Below are 22987 nucleotides of genomic sequence, written 5' to 3' on the forward strand. Positions count from 1 at the left end.
ATCCCTTTCTTCGGTGTTCTGGGAGCTCAGAAAGCCAGGAATTGAACGAGGCCTTGAACCCATTTTATGGACCCACTCCTCACTACCCAACCATAAAACATTAAAATTCAGACCTTATAAACAAGGAGGGGAAGAGCTGTACATTCCTTGGCCAAAGACACTTCTCCAGGGATTCTTCCCACGGTAAGTCCAGCGCTCCACTCCTCCAGGTTCCCTGAAGAAAGTCAGTCAGAGACTACGAACTCACGCAGCAGAGATCGCCCAGGTAAAATCCCCTTGATTCACCTCTGAACTGGAGAAGGTCTGAAACAGGTCTGGCCGGGTTTATTCCCTGGTGATCCTATCCCACCACCTGTGAGAGCCCTCGCCAGGGTGTCTGATGGCAACGAGAGATTGATGCCTGTGCGAGCTGTGAGCAGCAACACTCTCTCTTCAGCAGGTATCACCTGGGCTCCTCTGAGATGGCCCAGAAAAGCAGCCCCACGGTCCCCTACGCAGCGCCTGTCTTTGCAGTTTGCTTCCTGGCACATGTAGCCGCAGGTAAGCAACGTCAAAAATCCATCACGGCGCTGTGCGAGCTCCATAATGTCGCCACGCGGTGCTGTCCCGGGGCCGGGCAGTGTGCGGGGCGATATGCCACAACAGCATCCCAGTTTTCCTAAGCTCTGGGTGATCATTCCTAAACTGGAGATTGTCTAAAACCTGGCCTCTAGGCATGATTTGGAGAGCAAGAGAGAAAGGCATAGAGAAGTCTCAGCATTTCAAGTGCTACTACTGCACAGCAATGATGAGGCCACTGTTTTCAAACATGCTCTGAGAATTTAAAGAGTGTGACAGGTCTGGGCACTTGGGAACACCAAGCTTAAGAAGGGGAGCTTTAGATTTTTTTTTTTTTGGTAATATTTACAGAATCCACCACAGTGCTTTTATATTCTGAACTATATTTTTAGTTCATTATGTATGGCACAATTCCAGTAGCGAACTTCAGTCTGATATGATATCTATTTCCTATAGTATCTTTTAATTTTAAAATGTCCTGGGGTTTGTGGGTTAGACTGACTGAAGCCCTCCAACAGCTGGACTCACAAGCTGGTCTGGGTGTGCCTGAGGACCTGATTAACCAGTGCAATTAGATGAAACCGTAAAGCAGCAAATTAAAAAAAAAAAAAAGAGGGCACACGTAGGTTGTGACAGTGAGTATAAGGAGGATAGGAAATACTTCCATGACCTTCTTTTCCTATGTGGGATACACTGTCACTGATGTAATGTGTTTTTTTAGACATTTTGTTTGCATAGGTCAGGCTTTGGCATTCATGCAGTCAGTCGCAGAAGCCTCACATTGGTTTTAAGTAATTGGGAAGAGAACTTTGTGATGCAAATAGAGACATTCTTGTCAGAACAACAAAACTATCACCCGAAACACACCTGTGAGGTTGACTGAAGCTTGAAACTACCCTCTTAGTTCCTCCCCCAAGGTTAAGCTGGGGAGCTCCCAGCCTGGAGAAGGCAGCAGGGATGTTGTGGCAAGGGTACAACACAGGATGCCTAAATGTCCCCACTCCCCTTCTTTTGCAGGTGTGGATCTGTCAGTGAATAATTACGCTTCCGACTTCACCCTGTCTACAGTATCTGGTTCTCTACTCTCCCTCTCCTGCCTAGTACAGAACAACAGCCAGGCTGAGGAGCTTCTCTGGTACCGAGGAGATGGGACCGTGGATCTCAAGGCTGGAAATAATGAGAACGTCAGTAACATCTGCATATCCCCTGTCAGTGCGGATGACAATGGAGTTGCCTTCACCTGCACGCTGAAGCGGGACGAATCTGTGCAGGTCTCTGTGATCCTGGATGTCCAGTGTGAGTTGTGAAGTGGGGACCTCTTCAAGAGTGGCTGGGGTGGAAAAAGACATGGGCTGAGAAGCTTGGTGACAGGGCATGAGGTAAAGAGAAGGTGTTTTACACCTTGGACATTGTGCTCACTAGAAAAAAAAACGCATTTAGGAGGAGATAACCCACATGGTAAGACACTCCCTTTCCACAGTGATACATAAAGACTGATCTAATGCCTCTTTTATAGGGAGTAATGAGTGGGTCATTAAGTAAGATCTTCTGCCTCCACCTAGATTCTTTCTCAAGGAAGCAAGTCAGGGCACAGGAGTCACGGGAGGGACGTCTCTGTCTGTGCCAAGGACTGCCCTGCTCCCTGCCCGTCCTAGGGGATCGGGAAAGGCTGCAGAACTCTCATGTGTTGCACCATCTGAAGAAGGTGCACAACTGACATACAAAGTGAACTCGTTTGCTGCTAAAGGGTGATATAATCACATTTTTAACTTTTTTTACTGTTAACAGTTCTTCCTGACCTTTCTGGAGAAGAGTCCCTCCTGGTCGAAGAAGAAAAACATGTTACCATGAAGTGTAATTCCAAATCCAACCCTCAAGGCCAAGCAATCTGGTATAAAAACAACAACACCTTAACCCTAGAGGAAGATCGCTACGAGGTGTACCAGACTAGTGATGTCCTTCAGCTGTCTATCAAAAATCTTGTTAAGTCTGACAACGGGACCTACACTTGTCTGGTGAAATCTGATTTCGGAGAAAGGAGTAAGGATTTCCACCTGACAGTTGAAGGTAACTTGGATGAATAGTAGGTTTTACAGATAATTCTATTCTCTTTTATAACAGTAGTAATCTAGTTATATGAAGATACGAGTTACGGTCTAAAGAAGTGCAAGTTGAAAGCAGTGATTCAGCTCCCTCTGTTAACCCCTGACAGTGCAGGCCACACCAGGAGATAGACAGATATCCTCACACCTGCGCCTGGCTGCTACTGCAGCAGCAGCAGCAAACGTCTTTCCTGCTCTACCTGTTATCTAAACATATTTCGCAAACGTGACCTGAAGTGGACTCATTCCACCTTCTCACTTCCCAGGCTGCCAGGGCACATTCAAGGGTGTTTTAAGGCACCCAAGGTCTTTCTTGAAGCTTATCATCCTGACCATAGTCTCCCGCCAGGCCGAGAGAGATGCTTCAGGCAGGAGAGACTGTTCTCTAGAAATGATTGTACTTTGGTGGACTGTAGTGAGAGCCTGCAGGTCTAGGTCTCAGATGGGTAGTGACTCCACCAGATATTTGATTCCCACCCAAGGGCTGAGCCCTTCTCCTTTGCACACTCTTGAGTGCACAAGAGCAGCTGGACAAGCAGCATTAGCTCAGTTTGTGCTATGGTTCCAAACAAAATAGATTAGTCGGGGTCTTCTTCAGGGGCTGACATTTCAGCTCTTTAAGTTCACTAGAATACATCCCTGGCTCCCATCTTTCCAGGCCATCCACACGCACAGTCTGTGAGCAGAAGCATCTCAGCACTGACAGCTCTGAGAGGAGAATAAGTTTTTCCCTACAAATCTGTGAAATTACTCATTCTACAAAATTGCACCAATCTACTGAGTACTCAACTTCCTCTCCTTTTTAACAGATAAAAAGCCTGTTTTTCCCACGGAGGCCGTTATTGCTGCTGCCGTCGTGGTTGCACTCACTATACTGTTTGGAATTGTGGCTCGAAGAAAAAAAATTTTTAAGGTATGGAAAGCTCCAATTTCTTATGAAAAGTTTAGTGTTGTTTTGTTTGCAATGTCCTGTAGTTTTCTACCCTATGAGACTTTGTAATGTTGCTTTACATAGCCATAGAGCCATAGAATTGCTACATAACCTCTTGCTTAGAGAGTTTTCAGCAGATAAATCAAATATTAAATATTATTATAGGGCCAGCTGAGAAGGAAGGTACTAAATACATGTAAAATATTAGTAAAAATACTTCTATGCCCAGGAAATGCAAAAGATAACAGGCCTCTCTCTTTATTTGGCAGTGCTGCAAAGGATCGAGTGAAACAGCTCTGTAAGTACTCAACTACTTACTCACATAGCTGCCCAGAATCAGTTTCAGAATGAAATCTCATTTCTAAGCCTTGTCTGACCCCGGGAAACAACAAAAAAACACCTTAACACTCTAAAAAAAGCCGTGCTGAGTTAGCAAGCACATTGTTCTGGATGGCCAAGAGAGGCCTGCACCTCTTCTCCAGGGGAGGGACCGTACCAGGTAGAAGAGCAAGGGAATGAGCCCATAAACGCAGCTTTCAGCCCAGATGCTGCTGCAGCTGCTTCCCTGGCTATCTTAAGGTCCCAACACTTGTGTGGAGACAGAGAAAAATACCTCACACTGCAGTATTCCCACCTTGCTGCAGTATTCCCTGAGCTGGATGAGTGAATTCAACTCACCTATTTTTCTCCCCAGTGATTTTCTGTTCTTCTTTTCATTCTGCTGCAGGTGAAGAAAGTTCCTGTACGCAGGAGAAAGCAAACTGAGCAACACCACTTCAAGCAGCACAACACGACCCCTTGCGTGAGACATCGAGATTGGGCACTGAAACGTTTGGGGCTGAAGTTCAGTTTTCAAAATAAAAATGATTCTTTATGTCTTTGGGTTCTAACAGGGCGCCTAGAGCTCAGCCATGGCAGGGCAGGATGCCTCTGCTGCTGGCCTGTCTTGTATGGGTAAAGACCCCGTCGCTAAAGGCAGCATGTGGGCACCCAGGGCAGCTGGTTGATTACTCCACAGAGAAATCCTTAAATCCTTAACATGTCACCACAGAAAGCCACGTTTGGGAATGAATGAAGTGAGATGCCCTCCTGGCAGCTGCCTTCTTGGTTGTAGTCCATAGCGAAGCTCTCTGTGGCCTTGAGAGCCCAGGACAACTTTGCAATCAACTTGCTGCACCTTGTTGTTAGTCACAGTGCTCCTCGGCTTCTGATGGCCAGGGCCAAGGCTCCCTGGCACTTGGCACCGCTGCTCTATGTGCTGCGCTCCTTGGCACCTCAGGGCAAGCCCAAGCACTCAATAACGTGCAGTGACGGTTTCGGGGAGAATATTCAGTGCATAAATGGCAGGATAGCCTCTGCATCCCTCCCCAGAACAAGCTACTCATGCATTTTCCTCAAGGCCCTGGCAAGCTTTTAAGGACTCACCACTTCTTGAAATTGGGTGTTACTAATATTGCCAACAAAGGCTGAGTGCTGTAAATTGAGTCTCCAAAGCACAACTACGAGCTCCTCTTGTGAAGAAGGAGCAGGCTCCGACTCGAGGAAAGCACTGCAGCATCCTTGACTGCTGGAACCACAGTGGGCCTGACGGCCAGTGTCCACTAGTGCCACCACGCACCCTGCCTGGGTATCATTCTGGTGAAGGGATCCCTTTGGGAATTCCCTTTTATGTTCTAGCACAAGGCTTTCCTACAAGGATGGCAAAGCACCCAATAGCTCCAACGGCACCATGGGATGGGGCAGGTGCCAGGAGGGTGCTGAGGCGCAGGGATGAACCTGTGGAAACGCGGAGGGGCCCGGACGAGGCCGGGGCCGCCTCAGGCGCCTCCGCAGAAGGTTCCAGAAAGCGCCCGGCGCCCCCAGCCCCGCGCGGTGTTCGCCGGGAGCGCGCGCGCCAGCGCGGCAATTTGTCCCAGCGCGCGCGCCGTCGCGCGGCTCCCCCCGCCCCCTCCCCGGCGGGGCATCCCGGCCGCCTGCGTGGGCCCCGCTTCCTGCTTCCGGTGCCGGGGCTATAAGAGGCGCTTCCGCCGGGGCGCCCTCCGTTCCGGTGTCGGGAGCTCGCGCCGCTGTGGCCATGAACGCGCGCGGTGAGGGGCGGGGCGGGCCCGTTACTGGGGCAACCGGGGGGTTGGGGATGGGGTACCGGGGAGGAGGCTGCGTTCCCAAAGCGGGGTGGGAAACTGGGGGGGGGGGGTCCTGGGGACGCGGTTACCGGGGTAACGGGGCGGGGGTAGCGGCGAGGGGTGGCGGTTACAGGGGCAGGAGGCCGCGGGCAGTGGGAGTCAATGGGATCCCGTCCCTCCGTGGGGGCTTGGGGGGGAGGTTCTCCCCGGGAGGGGGGTGTTTCCGCCCCCCGGTGCGTTGGGGTGACGGCGGCCCCGTCCCCCAGGACTGAGCGCGGAGAAGGCGGCCGCCTTCGCGCGGCGCCTGCGGGCCGAGCCGCAGTTCCTGCTGGCGCAGAACGTGGCCACGTGCAACGACCCGCTCGAGGTGTGTCTGCAGCGGCAGGTGGTGCAGGACACGGTGCAGGTGTTCCAGCACGCCGTGCCCGCCGAGGGCAAGCCCGTCACCAACCAGAAGAACTCCGGTAAGGGCGCTCGCGGCTGGGGCGAGCAGGGACCCCCTCTGAAGCCTCTCCCTGGTGCCCCCAAGCAAAGCGTTATTTGTCCAAGGGTTGTTTCAAAAATACCTGGTTCTGAGAACCCTGGGTGTGCTACTGCATCCCAACCAGAAAGTAATGTTCAACCTCTGGTGAAAAATCACAGCCAAGCATTTTCTGCTAGGAGTGATTCCTCATAGTTTGTAGTAAAGTGTGGGGTGACCCACAGCACCATTTCAGTGGGTTTCCAGCTTTATTTTAGGTTTTGTTGCAGCTGAGTCCTGACAGACCTTTCCAGAATGCTTTATGAGAACTGAAAATGAATCTTTATAATGTTCTTATAAATTAATAACTGTCTCTAGCATTGCAATGTTTGCCTGTTTTCCTTTTCTTAAAGAATAAGATAGGAGTAGCTGCGAACTGCACATGCAGTCCAAGTTTGCTGAAGTTCTTGTTTTGATATGTGTAATGCCAACCAGAACAGCAGGCTAAAGGCTTGAGACAGAAGAATATTATAAATCAGGTGTTTAAAAACTCTGAGCATCTATGGTGCCTGTGTTTGAGTTAATTCTTTTTCCTCTGGTCCCTCAGGGAGATGTTGGATCTTCTCTTGTCTCAATGCAATGCGTCTTCCCTTCATGAAAAAGTACAATATCGAAGAGTTTGAATTCAGCCAGTCATACCTCTTTTTCTGGGATAAGGTACAGTAGCTAAGGTCGTAACTTGTGCTAGGACTGGTCAGGCAGTGGGTATTGCTCTTGAGTAACTGGTAATTTCCTTTAGGCTGTTGACTCCCTTAAGAACCCAGGTGGAAAATTTCAGAAAGTTCTTTGTGTCTATTGCAAATGAAGGAAGAGCAAAGGGCAATTTTTGGCTTGAGAAGAAAATTGTAAAGGGGTTAATGTTTTAGAATATGATTTTTCTTAAGAGTTTGGAATATTTCAGATGATACTTGTAGGAGGTCCAGTGGGAAACATCACTGTAACTTTTTAATTGGGCTGTCTTTCAGCTGTACTTGTGACCTACAGATCTGGGAGCTATGTGCTGGTTTGCCCCTCATAGGGAAATCAAGAAGACTTAGTACTTGCAGCTGAGCGAAGTTTGAGCTGGGTTTCATTATGTAACTTCTGCTTCCCATTTCCTGCCCTGTCCAAGCTCTATATAGCAATTCACTGGTGAATATTTTGTATGTAAGGATAATCCCCCAAAAAACTCTAGGGAAAATAAGAGTTTCAGTGCATGGCTGGAATATAGTTTAATCTAGTTAGGACTATGAAAGGAATGAATATGCAGGACTGAAGTAATGCGTAATGTCACACTTAGAGATTTTTACCTGTCTTTTGATTCCAGGTTGAACGTTGCTACTACTTTTTAAATGCCTTTGTGGAAACAGCGCAGAAAAAAGAACCTGTGGAAGGAAGACTGATACAATTCCTGCTTTCCAACCCCACAAATGATGGCGGGCAGTGGGATATGTTGGTCAATCTTATTGGTAAGAGAATCTGTTGCTGGAAGTGCTTCCTGACCTTGTACACTGGCTTGAGTGATGAGGATGAGGACTGAAACAGATAATACAATTTTGATTTGCTTTTACAATAGCTGCTGCTCTACTAGATATGCAGTATAGGATCTTCTAGAGTGCCAGGCCCTACCGAAAACTCTAAATAGAGGGTTGTGTAGGCTTCCACTGTGCTGCTGTTCAGAACCTGTGGAATCACTGTGATGATAAAATGCCTTTTTACCTGTAATGATACCCTTGACTATGCAGTTCCCTTAAAATATATATTATGTTATTCTCATTAAACTCAGCTTTCTGAGGGGTCTCATTTTGTATACTGCTGCTAATGACAGGTTCGGAAAGGCAAGTAATGGGATGTGCCTGACCATTCAGTCTTATTTTTTTGCAATTGTCTCAATGCTGTGGCTTATATCAACGTATACAATTTTTAGTACACGTGGTAGGAAAAAAACATATTTGGAATAGGGTGCCTCTTAAGAGGCAGAAGCAATTCAGAGTTGCAGTCTTGGAAAAAAAAGATGATAAAAAGATCAGAAAGAAGAAAATGATGTGGAATGTGGCTATGCTGCCCTTAAAATACAATTTAGGATCATGTTTAGCACCGCTTGAGGAGCTACTTCAGTGTCTGAATTATAACTGCACTTGCTTTAATTTGTGTGGCAAAACAATGACACCTTTGAAGAGTAGCAAGCTACTAATGTAAGCTTGGAATCACAAAAGGAACTTGCTCATTTGAAGCCTGGGGGTCGCTTTTCTCCACATCCAGTTGTTATAAATATTTAATCAGGCCAGAGAAGACTTTAGTTGCTGCTGTTATGTCCAGAGCTTTGTGTGGTGTGATCTTTGCTTAGCAGCATAGTGTAAGAAGTGGCTGAGCTGTTGCTTTACATTTCGTAAGCTTTGAGGAGAGATGTAGCCCTGAGGGCTTTTTCCTCTTTCTATGACGAAAGGAAGACTAGGAAATTACTCAACTAACCACAGATTAGATACGTGGAATAATTCATGAGGCATGTTATTTCTGTTGTTGTTTGCTTGTTTTGTTTTTTTCTTTAGAACATATTTCATTAGTTTAATTTTAAACTAATCAGATTGTCCTGGTCAAAAGAGCTTCTTAACAAACACTAATAAGATTAAAACTCCTAAAGTGTCAGATTAAATAATAGCAAGTCATAAGGATCCCATCCTTTGGGACCATTGCAAAATGCAGATCAGGGAGATGAGAAACTTTTCCTTATACCTGTGGAAGAGATTATTGTTAACTCATAGCTTTGCTTTTTTCTTTTAGAAAAGTATGGTGTTGTCCCCAAGAAATACTTCCCGGAATCTCATACCACAGAGGCTACAAGAAGGATGAATGAGATCTTGAATCATAAGGTAGAACAGATTTAGGTGCTATGATTAAAGAAGGGGAAGGGATGAGAATGATTCTGCTTCAGGTGTTCATAGCCATCTTCATGTCTCTTCATTGACTAAAGTATCAAGTACATCTCAGCAATCTCACCAATTGAGTTGCTTTTATTTAAAGTTGTTTGAAGCCTTAGCAAAGGAGTGAGAATTATCTTGAAACGCCAAGTAGGAGAACGTGCATGTAGAAGACAGCTGCTGAGAGGCTTCAGTAGCTTGGAAATATTCCATATGATTTTAGTAGCAATTGTTCCTAATTCTCAAATCTGCAAAAAGTCAGTTCTCTGAAGTGCGGCTGATAAAATACATATCCATAAAACTAGCATCTGGAGAACTGTTTCGCAATATTTCATCTACCAGTGTGGCAAGGTTTCTAGAGATTACTGCCAAATTTAATGGCTAAGATCAAAAAATAAGTCTTTTTAAAACCCTGAATGTTAAAAATCAGCTTGCAATGCACAAGGGTGTGGCTCTGTCTGAAGGAAGGTATAAGCTTGTTCACTGCATTACAGAAGTGAATTCATCTGGGAAGAAGCTAGCCTAGTCTTGGCTAGATAAAAAGGCCATTAAAGGCTTTTTTTTTAGTGGTTTTTTCTTTCTAGTTCACGTGGGAATATTGCTATCTGAAATCCATATTAAAAATGGAAAACATGTGCTGCAATGAGCTTAGACATTCCGGTGGTGTTGGTGTGTTTCTGTCTTGAACAGCACAAACCAGCTGGTCTTGAGGGGCCCCCACTCACCGCTGCTTGGCCTTGCGGGTGGTGATGGTAATAGGAAGCATGGGCTGTTCTTACTGCAGCTCTGCATGTAGGGGGGAAACACTCCATCCTCTTTATCAACCGAGAGATGAATTATGCATTAGAATTGCAAAATAGATTTTACAGTATGAAGACAGTTTGTTCCCTGTGAGTCACGGAGGCAGTAATGCATATGGATGTTGTGGCGTCAGTTATGTTGCAGAACTGGGAGAAATCAAGCCTTAAGAAATGCTGATGGCTATAAACTTCAAACTGGTAGTTGGAAAATAGTAATTGAATTGCAACTATTAATTTTTTATTTTTGTGATGTTTTAAGTTTAATTTAAAGACTTAATTATGGTGCTCTCAAAGAATGAACATCTAACAAAGACTTTATTTTTTGAACACATTTTGTAAAGGGTGATACAAGGGCCCAAAGCAACCACATAGGAAGTTCTGAAAAGTGGTAGTCTCACCTTTCTTAATTTTAAAATGGCTTTTTCGTTAAACAGATGAGAGAATACTGTTTGCGGCTAAGAAATATGGTGACATGTGGGATAACTAATTGTGAACTTACTGCTGAAATGGACACGATGATTGAAGAGGTAAATTATTTGTGTGGCTGCTTGGAGCTGGGGAGCTCGAGTGCATTTCCTCCTGGCTCTTGTTTTGCAGTTGTGGGGAGCAGACAAAACAAGGGACTTGCCTAGCTAGAAAGGTTTGGTATGGCAGTCCACTCCGAAGTATTAAAAAAATAGTTTTCTTGAAAGAGCATATTTGATCACTTGGTGCATTCTGAGCTTTTTACTTCCAGATAAATATCCCAAATTTTAAGAATTCCAGAATTACAGTAGTTCACCACCAGAAAAGATCTCCCATTTTCTGTAAGAAAGCAGCATTTTGTATCTTAACAGGTCAGAATAGTGGTCTATCAGGCTTCCATATACAAGCTGAAACTTCATTCTGATCATTTTAAGTGCCAAGTCCTATAGTAAAAGTGTCGTTGCAGAAATTCCCCACAAGAGAGCAGGAAAGAACAACAAAAAAAGAACTCTGGGGTGTAAGAGATTTGAATTCTAGCTTTGAGCTGGTAGTGGGGGGTGCAGCAGAGGAAGGAGCCACAACATCTGTTTCTAGCTAGTGGGCAGGTTGGTGGCTGGTCCCCCACAGCTGGAGGTCACTGGTTGCAGTGTGACAGTGCCATGTTCTGTTTTGGTTATCCCAGGCTCCTGGTGGTGGTTCTTCCAAATAGCAAAAGCTGTTTTTGAAGTGTTGTGCTAGTCTGATGTTTGACCAAATGTATACCTTCCAAAAAATAAAGAAAAAGGGAAAAATCATGTGTGGGCATCTCAAGTGTATAATGCAAAGTGCTGAAGTAACTTTAATGTCTATCTTCAGATAGAAGAACCCAACCTTTTCTAACGAGTCTTATTTTTTTCTGCAATCCAATAAACATCAAAAGATGTTTACTGTAATATCTGGTTAAGATCTAAGCAAAAGTTACATTGGAATAGTCCTATCAACTTTTAAGCAGAAGCTTGATTTAATGTTTGCCTTTTTTTTTTTAATTTTGTCCTCTGAATCCTGAAAACTGTTCGAATTGCACAGTTTTGCAGCAGAATTCCAAGCTTCCCAAGTTGGATGTTCACTTTGGCAGTGACATACAGCTCACTGCAAAATGAGCTCAGAAAAGAGATCCTGAAGTAGTCTTAAGGAATCATTAACTGATTGCAATTTTTGTATTCTGTAAGACGACAGCTCTTAATTCTCTGCGGTTAGTACAGCATTTCCTCTTGGAGTAGTAATAGTGGTTTGTAACCTAAGTGGATTTCCTTCCTATAAAGATCCTGGCTGGCATATCCATCTGCACTTGTTTTGTGTACTTTACAAACACTTCAGGGGTTGAGACCACTGTGTGCATGTGTATAAGTGGCTCTACATCCATTTTTGTGGATGTTGAAACAGAACTTGGGCTTTGTTGTGTTTTATTTGTGTAGCATATCTTAGTTCCCTTATGCAGGGAGGCAGTGCTCCAGCTAAAATGGGGCAGCTGCACTGGAACATGGGATTAAATATTCAATCCAGAACTGTATAAACATTCTCCTTATCAAACTAGTGCACAGAGGTCAGAAGCTGAGATCAGTGCCACGCATGTGATTTAATCTTTCTTCCCTCACTGTTTTCCTCTGTGGACTCCTCCTTATCAGGAGTGTCCCCTTTTCCCCTCCTCGCTCCTTTTGTTTTTTAACAAAAGCCACTTTATCTTTGCCTTATCTTGGCTCTAGCTGTCACTAGAGTGATACAAGTCACCTTTTAGCTTAAGTCTGTCTCTAAAGGGCATTGATAGAGGAGGCTTTTTAGATATCAAGGGATGGCCTGGGATGGGTGTGGTGGAAAAACAACTGGTGGAGCCATTCCCAGGCGTGACCATGTCCTCTGCTAAGGGAGACACTGGTGTCTCCATGGCTTTCCTTCCTCTGGCAGCAGCCCCTCTGCTTGCTGCTCTTCTTTTAGGCATTTTTCTGGCATGTTTTTTCCATTACCCCAAGGGGCGAGAGATGAGGCTATCTGAGGTAATTGGGGCTGTGTCCACAGCAAATGTTACCTTTTGTGCAGGCTGCACAAAGCTAAATATTGATAGCAGTTTAGGAATTTACATTTGCTCTTTAACATTGATTAATGATAAAAAGTGCAAATTCCTCCAGCAAAAATATGATCTTGCACCCTTGTTTCAACCCATAATTAATCTCGTGTTTTGTTTTCCTTAAACTACTTGGACCAAGAACACCCTTAGCTGCATCCTGTACACAGCCAAATACTGAGCCTTAGTTGGCATGAAGTTTTAGTTCTTTTTTTTGCTGCATGTGAAGTGTTTAAACAGTAAGGCTAGTAACCCACTAGTAAGCTAGTGGTTCTTACAGAACCTCCAGAGAAGAAGCTTCTTGTGGAACAAGTTGAACTGATGTATGTGGATGTATATGGACCCGAAGCAGATCAGCTCTGGGAAGGGTATTAAGTCTCCTCTGTTGTGGAAACTTAGTGAGTGTGAGAAGACAGCCCAGGAATGTTAACACAAACCACAGGCGTTGGGTCACAGTACAGACGGGGTAGGTGCAGGTTAGATTAGATTTTTTTTTCCCTTTGATTTCAAATAAACTAGAGGTTCATTGCAAGGAAAGGACTTCTTATGCTCAAGGCATACAAAATGACTGAAGTAGACTGGTTTCAGCTAAAGTAAAAACAATTCAAACCTACTCACATATGGCTGGATTTTCTCTTTGTTCCTATACTTGTTTTAATAGGTCCTGCTAAGTGTTCAAGGTATTCATCTGGTTATGTTACCTACAACTTGGCACATTTTATGCCAAGGCCAGTGAGAAAGAACCATGGGTTATTCCTAAACACCATTTGAAACATTTATAGGGAACCTGTTATCTCAAAACCTAGTGAAGACTTTTTATGATTAAAATCAATAGAAAGATGTCAGCTGCAAAGGATGTCCCAGGAAGCAGAGCTCTTCAGTTAAATTGCATAACCTGCCAGCTTAACCCTAAATTGGGGCATTGTTAAATGTATTAAGTACACATGAGAAGATTATTCCAGGATTTTGAAAAAAAAACAAAGGTCCATCTTTGAAATCCAAATGAACATTGCAGGAAAGAAGGGATTAGTGCAGGGGAAGCACCAGGGTGAAATGTTTTGCTGTATGTGTGGTGGGAGATTCAGCTCCCCTTTGTGCATGGGGCAAATCACCTGTTGGTTCTGCTGGTCCCTGACCCCGCGGTGGCCGAGGGCAGACGTGGGGGTTGCAGCAGGTTCTCACAGCTGTCTGCTTCTCCGGGCAGGTTTTCAGAATAGTGAGTACCTGCTTGGGCAGCCCTCCGGAGACCTTCTGCTGGGAGTTCCGGGACAAGGAGAAGAACTACAACAAAATCGGCCCTGTGACGCCAGTGCAATTCTACAATGAGCATGTGAAGCCTTACTTCAACATGGAGGACAAGGTTGGACATGCAGAATGACAGTCCAAGACTTTTTTTTTTTTTTTTTACTGTAAAACCCCTCCTGGTTACTCCTTTCTGCTGTTGCAGGTGTGCTGTCTGCATCTGTAACTGCCCCACATGGGGTGGCCACCAGCTGGCCCCATGTTTGTTCTCCCCCATTTCATTTGTGCACTGCCCCTCAATTAGCTGTGTGACCTTGCGTTGCACTCTGAGCTTGTAATGATATGACATGTAGTGGTTGGATAAGTCACAGCCATAAATAAAACCAGCTGTTAGAGAAAAAGACTATCAAGCAGTGCTCCTGTGCCACAACTGAAGGTGAACATAATAAGATGTATTAGGGGGAAAAAACGGGTATTCCAGCCAAGCTTCTCATTTTTTAATGGGATAGACACCTAGCAGAACAGAAGCATTTGTCCAAAATCGGTCTAGATCAACTTCTCAAAGCTTTCAAATAAGCTGCACCTTAACGAATGACATCTTGATTTTGGCAGATTTGTTTAGTGAACGATCCCCGGCCGCAGAACCCGTACAACAAGCTGTACACGGTGGAGTACCTCGGCAACATGGTGGGCGGGAGGAGAACGCTCTATAACAACCAGCCCGTTGATGTCTTGAAAAAACTGGCTGCAGCCTCGATTAAGGATGGCGAGGTTTGTTTGTTTGATTTCCCTCCACAGATGATGTGCTGACTCCTGTAATATAAAACTTTCTGGGATATAACCCAGATGTGATATTTCTCTTTCTGTTTGTAGGCCGTGTGGTTTGGCTGTGATGTTGCAAAGCACTTCTATGGCAAGCTGGGAATCAATGACATGAATATGTAAGTAGAAGATTAGAACTGCTATCTTTGGATAATTGAGCAGATATGAAAGTTCTTTGGCTGAAATTTGTATGCGCTCTGATTTACATGCAAATATGAGCTCTTAAATATTTCAGTGGCAACAGACATGCTCTTTGCACTCGTTAGCTAAAATTTTGTTCCTTTAAAGATGCACTGCCAAGTGTCTGTTATGTTCTCTCATCTGAATTGTCTAATCTGGTGGGAGATGCTTCTGAAGGACCAGTCTTCTCTGACACTAGAAGCTGTTGAACTTACCTGAGTCTGTGCGCCGGCTCCTGGGATACTGCAGTCTGCTGATTCTCTGGTTAGTTTTGAGAATCTTTCCTACATCCTTCCTGACAACATTTACGTGGTTTTCTTGCAGATTTAATCATGAGCTGGTATTTGGAGTCTCCATCAAGAACATGAACAAAGCAGAACGATTAATCTTTGGCGACTCACTGATGACCCATGCTATGGTCCTGACAGCTGTCACTGAGAAGGTAGAGTCCTTCTTCTGAAGTTCTGATATTTGCACAGATGTATTTGAGTGTTTTGGCAGTTTGTTTATATGCTCAGGGGTTATTCACACTGTATGATGCTATGTGTGCAACAAGGCCTAGGTTGCCTCTTCTCCGTGTTATGTGTATGTGAAGCATTCAGATCAACCGTAAATATTTAACAAGGAGGGAAGAATTTTAGTCAAGTCAAGAATTTCTTTCCTTCTATGCACAAGCCCCTACTGGAGATGGACAAGAAAAGTTCTATTTTTAAGAAAGAAGAAAACCTTTCCTAAAACATTTTAAATGCAGATTCTGACATATCTGATTCCTTGCTTAGCAAGATATAACTGCAGGTATTTCCCACCTTATCCCATTGCACAGATTAGTTTAATCTAGCTTTTACAGCATGAAGCTCATACTTGGTTAAAATGCCAGAAAAGCCAGTAGGAGGCACTTCTGTAAAGATCTTAACCTTCTACAACACAGTGGTATGTGACTTTCCTGACCTCCTCATAATTAGGAAGGAAAACGCTGTCCAAAATAGCTGTTTGGCTGTTTGCTGAGATGAATCCTGCATTACAGCTGCTTCTGGCAGTATAACAAAGAGAGATAATGAGTTAAAAAGAACTATGTGAATATTTACCCCTTTGGGTTATCTGCAATTTTGGTATTTTCCGTTGTTTCCACAAGTTGTCATTAATATTAAACTCTTTGAAGTGATTTTTCCAGTCCAGGATGACCTTGGCTTGAGAAATAACTGCTTACATGTAATTAAAGTTTCCTTGAATGCTGAAGTTTAAGAACTTGAGATGGGACTGCTGAGAGTCATGAGCTTTTCTGAATTACTACTTAAAATTCAATAGAATCGTTCATACTGTTCTGCATCTTGAACTCTAACACTTGTATTTAATATATTAAATTGTGAGCACATCTTATATTTTTTGTTAGATATTTATAAGTTTTCTAGAAGTCAAAACCTATATCTCTCTACCACTGTAGTGTGTATGTTCCCATTTGTAGATGACAATTACTGACTGCATTTCACTGGAGGATATAGTCTGCAGTCTATATTTATAAATTCCTACTTTTGCATGTATAAATGTATAGTTACATAAAATCTGTTATCATCTGATTACTTAGAGAAGCAAAAGATGTATATGACTAATTCATATGTCAATATATCTTTAAATATAATATTTTTAGAATGAAAAGATTCTTTAAAAGAAATATTTTATTATCTTGGAACTAGTCCAGAATTTGAAGGCTTTTCCACATTCAAACCAGACTAAGTTGTTCTTTCTACTGAACATGTTTTAAATTAAGCCTTAACTTAATCTGAAGAAGCTTTGATATAGCCGTACAAATGCAATGCTTTGGATTTACCTGCTTTATATTTAAAAAAAAAAAAAAGCTTGGAGAGAAGAAAATTATATTACAATTTTACAATGAAAAATGATGTGGATTAACTGTACTTTTTTGGTGAAAATATCATTTACGTAAATGTGTTTATTCTAGACAGCATAATGACTAAACTTATCTTTAGTTTGGTAGCTCCCAAGTGTCACACATTAAGGATTTCCTTTTATTTTTTTAAGTGTGTGTGTGTAGGGGGGAGGCTCTTAATATAGCACTATTCCTTTGAATACTGAAAATGGCTTCACAGCTCACTTTTCAGGCTAAAGTTCTCTGCATTTTTTTTTTTTTTTTAAAATGCAGTACCAAGAATAAATATTCATTGGTTCCTCAAGGGAGCTGCTTGCTCCTAAATTTCCAGCGGAAGCGGCAGTTCGGTCTGTGGCGCAGCAATCCCAAGGGCTGTTCTCAGTGCTTTGAGGTGCTCAATACATCTGAACTAGCTCCTTGGCTATGCAGAATACAGCCCAGAATGTGGCGTGTTTGTACACCTGGAGTCAAATGTGTTCCATGTTTGCCAGAAGCCTGATGCATCCTGTGAGCCAGACCGGCCCTTCAGCTGGATTTCTCCACTGTTTGTGCTTTCTCTTACTAATGTGTTTCTAAATTATTACAGTTACTTTATGGCCTGGGTTCTTTTCCTCTAATTTCTAGTTTAAGCAAGTACTTCTGTGCTTCACAAGGCAGACAGCCCTGACACATGACAGAATTCAAGTTGACTCAACCGCTAGAAAGTTTAAACTGCCTTAAGTTCAATTCTCAGATTAAAATAAATGCCTATTATAAACTCCTTCTCATGCATTATGTAAGCAATATTTCAGAAAATTGCTTTCTTTAAACTGTTAGCAAGAGATCATTGTGCAAAACTCACCAGTGTGTCTCCCTTTTGGGGAGTGGAGCTTTGTGGTTGCTGGTGCAGGATTCAGACTTGGGTTGACTGCTGTAAACTCACCTGTCTCTTCACTACTCAATAACCATGTACTTGTTTTGCTACAGGATGGGCAAGAAGGGTCATTTGAAAAATGGAGAGTGGAAAACTCCTGGGGCGAAGACCGTGGTAATAAAGGTAAAGTAATCTCTAGCCACAGGAGATACTGTTGAGCTTAGTGTTTGGAAATGGGGAGCTGGAGGGGAAAAAGGACATGCTGTGAATGTGTCTTTCACTAGAAACACGCCTGAAATGAGCCTGCAAACAGCATGCAGATCACTGAGATGTGCACTTTGTTTTTGGAAGACAAAGATTCAAGCTTAGCTCTGTTTACTAGAGTTGTTTCATGCTGCACCTCATGCTGACTGTGGCTGATACTACTTAAACAGTTTTCCTGAGTCATATGTGAAAGCCAAATGTGTCTTAGGTTTTCTTTTAAAGCGCTGTTTGTCAATCACTGCACTTACTGCCTATGGAAACGAGGCTGTGCAGGGTAAGGCTGGTTCCAGCCAGCACTGTGAGCAGCTGCAGTGTCAAACTGCTCTAGCTCCAGCACCTCTCAATCTATAAAAATCTCCTTTCCATCGCTGTGCCAGAAGCCTGACCTGCGGCTTGCTTTGAGTGTTTGTCTGGTATGGCAAGCACTAGCAACAAGATCGCACTTCAGATAAAGTTCAGCTCAGAGCCAGGTTTCCCTGCTTTTCCGCTGAGCGTGGTCTCGGCCCGGGCTTGCTCTTCCCTTAAGCTGGTCTCTAAACTCCAGCGGGCTGCAGAGGCAGCCTGGCATGGCCCGGGGAGAGGCGGCACGGGCAGAACGGTGAGTCCCAGCTGGGAGGTGGTTTAGCAGGTTCCTTCAAGCCTGGCCTTGGTCTGCAGCATCATCTGTTTTGAGTTTGCTGTAGGTGTTCACAGGAAAGCAATCCAATAATCATCTTTAGATGAAATAGATATTGAAACTGTGCTGGTACTGAACTTCAGGGCTTATCAATGTGACAATACTAAAATATAATTTGGAGTGTTACTAAAGAAGTGACATCAAAACTTTGTCTCCACGTACAAACTAACTATTTTGCAGACGTTAAGCACCTTTATGTATTTTTGGAGAATAAAAAAAAATGCATGGCTAGTGGTGCTCGTAATGCCAGAAGGCTTCCTTTGGAGACACTGCAGATCCTTGGTTTGCAGAGCTAGCTGCTCCCAGTGTGAGAGGAATGTTTCCAGGAAGGAGCTGCCTTACAGCTGCTCAGCATGGGCTTGGTTTGGTCCTCAAAACATAGGTGTCAGTCAGCAACTCTTGCACTTTGCTTGTTGCATATACTCCTTTGGTTAAGGTTCAGAGTTGTCCTTGATTGGAACTTAGAATAAAACACAGGGCTTAACGTGAGGATATTGGCCATTACTTCCCAACCATGATGCAGTAAGTAAACCCTGAAGCTCTCTGGGCAGAAGTTGCTGCTGTTAACCGAGATCAGAACAGAGGCAGTTGTATGCATGTTACTGAGTAATAGTTGTTACTCCTAAGCTGAGGCTACTTGCTTTGCAATTAGTTTACGTGCCTCAAGGGTTGTCTTTTTTCCCAAGTGTGCATTTACTTCTCAGGACTGAATTCTTCCAGAGCAGTGGGAGCTCTGGAACAGAATAGGGCTCCAGAGTGGCTTGACTAGAGCCTGTCCACAGAGTGTGCGTGTACTGCACATACCACCCACATGAACTTTCTTGGTGAGTCACTGCCATTCATCTGTTTTGTGGTGGTGGACACCACTGTCCCCGGAAATGGTTGCTCACTGTCTATATTTTCTTTTGGTTAGAGATGTCTGGAAAAGTGCCGTGATTGAAAATCCCATGAGAACTAGGGAGCTTGACTTCTATTTGAGGCTATTTTTGCTTTTCCAGGGAGGTGAATCCTTGAATAACTTTCTTGGGTATGCAGCCAGCTTACTGCTTAGCTCAGGGCAGTTGGACAGATCTTTGGAGCTCGTTCCTAAGTGCTAAAAGAGGGAGCTTGACCGGAGCAATAGGATGATGGTTACGCTGTAGCCCTGGATAGCCAGGGCGAGCGAGGGTTTGCAGGCTGGCCCAGCTCCCTTGCTGTACCACTGAGTCAGCCTGGCAGGGAACTTTATCTTATCTGCTTGTTAAGGGATTGGGAAGCTGTGTTTGGATAAGTCCAGCACAGGAAACTAGTATCACAGCAGTAACGTGGCCAAGAATGATGTTAAACTTGGCATCTCCCAGCTGAGGCCTGGCTGGGCGTGGGGGACACAAGCCCCAGCTCCGCTGTTCTCGGGCAGCGTGGCGAAGGGCCTGCCACAGAGTGCCCAAAACCAGGGCTTTTGAGTCCCAGAAAGCTTAGAGGTGATTGGAAATGGGAATGCTCTTGTATGAGTCCCTCCGGCATCGCTGAGAGGTGCCACAGGAGCAGGGGCAGCCTCGCTCTGGCCTGGGTGTCATGGGAGGACGTTATTTGTACCCCTGCGTTCCTCCCAGCAGGCAGGACCCAATTCCTATGGCAGTGCTTGCCCCAGGGAAAGGGAAGCCCTGAGAACAGCTAGCATTGGCGCTCCTAAATATTTGGTAATTACAGGGATATCTGTTGTAAAACTGCTTCTTGGAATCCAGTCTGGTTTTTTTGCAAGGAATGAACACAGCTGCTGACAAACATTGCCTTTTGAAGTAAAAAAACAAAAATAAAAATCGCTTCCCAGTAAAAAAGTTTTCCATTATGTGTTTTACTGGCACACTGTCCAGCATCCCAGCAAGTTTAATTATTCTGCTTACACTCAGTTCTGGAGGCACAATGCAACAATTTAACTTTGAATCCAAATATCAGATATTTTTCTTGAATATCTATCTCTCTTTTTCTTCTGGCATGAAGAGAAGTTTCTTACAGTGCATCTCCAGCTAGAAGTTGGCTCCCTTTGACTTTCCTCTCTACTTTTTCTGCCTTATGTATTTACTCTTCGTATGTATCAGGACATTAGGGGTTGAAGTGTAGCCATTAGTGTCTCTCTGATGCCAGGAGGATATTCTGAAGGCTCTGTTACCTTCTGGCCTTGGGGAGGTGAAGGTGGCATCAGCAGGCGGCCGCAGCTCGTAGCCATCCTGCCTGCCTGACCTCTCGCCAGCCAGATGCAGTGTTGGCAGTGTTGAAATGTTTCATTCTCAGATAGAAAACAGTGGACAAGCCTCCTGCCTCCAAGGAGGTGTAGACAAGGGGTGTGTTAGATAGACAACCCCCTTCCAAGCTTTCCTCCGTGATATTGTATGTTACCATAGGAATGGGTTGAGGAGAAGCAATAGATTCATGGTCTGAGGTAGGGCTCCATGCCTGTGTCTGTTTGAAAATGCAGCAAACTTTTCCTTTCCTCTTCCTTCCGTTACCCGGATGGACTGTGGAGCTCGGGGTTGCCTCAGGCGGGCTCCTAGGTGTATATGTTGCTGCCTATAACGTGTGTGCATCCTTTTAAAGAATAATTGGTAATGGCTTTCATTGTGCCACAGGGCACAGGCCTCCTCGGAGAGCACCGGCCTTATTTGCATGTTCTGAGGCTTTGCTTGGCGTTTCCTCCTTGTTCAGACAGCGCGATCCTAATCGGCACCGTCAGGCTCCGAGATACAGGATGTCGGAGGCTGAGTTCATTATCCTCTCAGGGTGCAATTACTTGTTGGCTCTTGGGAGTGAGAGGTTTTTGTGTCCCACAGAACTCATATCCTGAGGAGAGAATAATCAAGGCAGCTCCCTCTGGCAGTGCTTCCAAAATGGCCTCTGCTCGGGTTACGATTGATAGGGTTTTTAATTTATGGGAATCCAATCTGATCTCTTGCTTTAGAAACAAGATGGTGTAGATAGATGCATTTATTGTCCATATTCTTAGGACGTTTTCTTGTTTCATTTGATTGTGTGATGATACTGTATAAGGACAGGAGGAACTTTATTACATAAAGCTTTCTCATCTGTCTTCTAAATGTGCTCTCTCCCTGGCATGCTATAATTTTGGTTCACCTTGAATAGCTTGTTTCCAGTGGTAGTTGTGTTCTCAAGGCTGAGACACTTCAGGTAACTCTTTTTTCCTGGTTCAAAGGCAGTCCACTAAAATCCAGGAGGAACAATATTAAGGGAGAAAATAAAGATGTAGTTCAGCTGCAGTGTGATTTAGCTGCCTTGTATTTGAGGAAAGCAGACAACTGCCGCCTTTTACTACAGGAACTGAAGCAGCAAAGTTTGAGGCTTGTTAAACCGAAGATGATAGGGATATTTATCAGGAAAACTTCTTTAATCAAAATCCTGAAAGCTTGTGAAGTTGGGCACACAGATAGCTTTACCTTCTGACTTAAATATTATTTTCTAAAGGCTTGTGAATTCACTTGAGTATTCCAGATGCCTGTCTTAACAGATGAAACATAAATGATGAATATTCTGGGCCTAACAGGCCTCTCGCTTGGCCTGATCGTGCACACGAAGTTCTTCAGTATCGGCTTAGCCTGTGCATTAAGTTCTTGAGGATACTTGTTTTTAATCTGTTGTAACGACCTGTTTTTGTCTCCAGGTTACCTCATCATGACAGATGACTGGTTTTCTGAGTACGTGTATGAGGTGGTGGTGGATAAGAAGCATGTGCCAGAAGATATCTTGGCCGTGATGCAGCAGGAGCCCATCGTTCTGCCGGCCTGGGACCCTATGGGGGCATTAGCCAAGTGAACTGCAGTGTTGGCCTCCTAATGATCAACCAGAAGTAGATGCAATAGAGGATCCCAGTGGTTGGAAGCCATAGCCAAATGTTCATGTGACCACGTGCTCGGCATGGTCCATATTCTTGAAATATAAGTTAAGGATCTTTGGAAAATAGCGCTTTACTGACTGGCTCAATAAAGGCTCTCAGGCAGGCTACTCTGCAAAACTAAAAAGGGACAAAGGAAAAACTCATCATGAAAAAGCATTAGAAGTGCTTTCAATGGCCGTTTGATTTTTATCTTACTCTTTTAATGAAAAAAAAAGCATAGTAACTTAGAATCCTTTTGACTAGTATTTTCCCTAGAAAAGATGGCCATAATAGGCCATTCTTTAAAGTTAACAGCTAGCTGGTTGTTAATGAAATACATCAAGATACTTATAAATTAATCATCCATGGTCTCTTATAGCATAAAAGAATATCCAAAACATTTTATACTTTTATGTTTTAGTTTTGCTGCCAAGAGAAGAAATTTTGGAAGGAGATAGAGTAGAAACTGCTCCATCCCTTAAAATAGCATTTAGAAAATTCTCTTCCAGCAGGAAACAACTTCTTCCTGAAGGCTTCCAGTTTAGCTTGTTTCTAACCTTCCATTATTGAGCTAGGACTGGATAACTGTATCAAGACCCAGTGTTATGTCTGTGTGCTCAGGAGCGCTATTTTTCAGTTAGATTAGCAAGAACAACCATACACATGTTCACAGGTGGAGTTAGTGTCATGCTCAACAGGAAAAAAG

The 22987-nt window shown here is 44.0% G+C and overlaps 2 protein-coding genes across 5 annotated transcripts; both read left to right on the forward strand.

Moving 5' to 3' along the window:
- Window positions 1-4422, forward strand: TMIGD1 (transmembrane and immunoglobulin domain containing 1). 4 transcript variants are annotated; one of them, XM_088533126.1, is made up of 7 exons: window positions 1-265; window positions 437-540; window positions 1576-1854; window positions 2347-2625; window positions 3470-3573; window positions 3861-3889; window positions 4319-4422. In XM_088533126.1, exons 2-7 carry the CDS (start codon window positions 462-464, stop codon window positions 4320-4322), a joined length of 774 nt encoding a protein of 257 aa, XP_088389252.1. In that variant the 5' UTR covers window positions 1-265; window positions 437-461; the 3' UTR covers window positions 4323-4422. The 4 variants fall into 4 exon arrangements, with proteins under 4 accessions (XP_088389252.1, XP_088389251.1, XP_088389253.1 ...); XM_088533125.1 differs by having other exon boundaries at window positions 440-540; XM_088533127.1 differs by having other exon boundaries at window positions 1-183; window positions 440-540.
- A 1181-nt stretch (window positions 4423-5603) lies between these two features.
- Window positions 5604-22686, forward strand: BLMH (bleomycin hydrolase). Its single transcript, XM_088533101.1, has 12 exons — window positions 5604-5678; window positions 5981-6178; window positions 6782-6891; window positions 7541-7682; window positions 8995-9083; window positions 10366-10458; window positions 13699-13854; window positions 14349-14507; window positions 14610-14677; window positions 15063-15180; window positions 17590-17659; window positions 22069-22686. The coding sequence occupies exons 1-12, from the start codon at window positions 5666-5668 to the stop codon at window positions 22218-22220; spliced, it is 1368 nt and encodes a 455-aa protein (XP_088389227.1). The 5' UTR covers window positions 5604-5665; the 3' UTR covers window positions 22221-22686.
- Window positions 22687-22987: the final 301 nt, after the last annotated feature.

This window comes from Tinamus guttatus, unplaced genomic scaffold (genome assembly GCF_059628265.1).
Source record: "Tinamus guttatus ecotype Peru unplaced genomic scaffold, ASM5962826v1 Tinamus_guttatus_pri_ptg000480l, whole genome shotgun sequence".
NCBI lineage: Eukaryota > Metazoa > Chordata > Aves > Tinamiformes > Tinamidae > Tinamus > Tinamus guttatus.

Excerpts from the sequence above, each read along its gene's own strand:
- TMIGD1 (XM_088533126.1), top strand. The coding sequence starts at position 462 with ATGGCCCAGAAAAGCAGCCCCACGGTCCCCTACGCAGCGCCTGTCTTT. Across the intron at positions 541-1,575 it reads CCTGGCACATGTAGCCGCAG|GTGTGGATCTGTCAGTGAAT; the intron begins GTAAGCAACGTC and ends CTTCTTTTGCAG. Across the intron at positions 3,574-3,860 it reads GAAGAAAAAAAATTTTTAAG|TGCTGCAAAGGATCGAGTGA; the intron begins GTATGGAAAGCT and ends TTTATTTGGCAG.
- BLMH (XM_088533101.1), top strand. Across the intron at positions 6,179-6,781 it reads CACCAACCAGAAGAACTCCG|GGAGATGTTGGATCTTCTCT; the intron begins GTAAGGGCGCTC and ends CTGGTCCCTCAG. Across the intron at positions 9,084-10,365 it reads ATGAGATCTTGAATCATAAG|ATGAGAGAATACTGTTTGCG; the intron begins GTAGAACAGATT and ends TTCGTTAAACAG.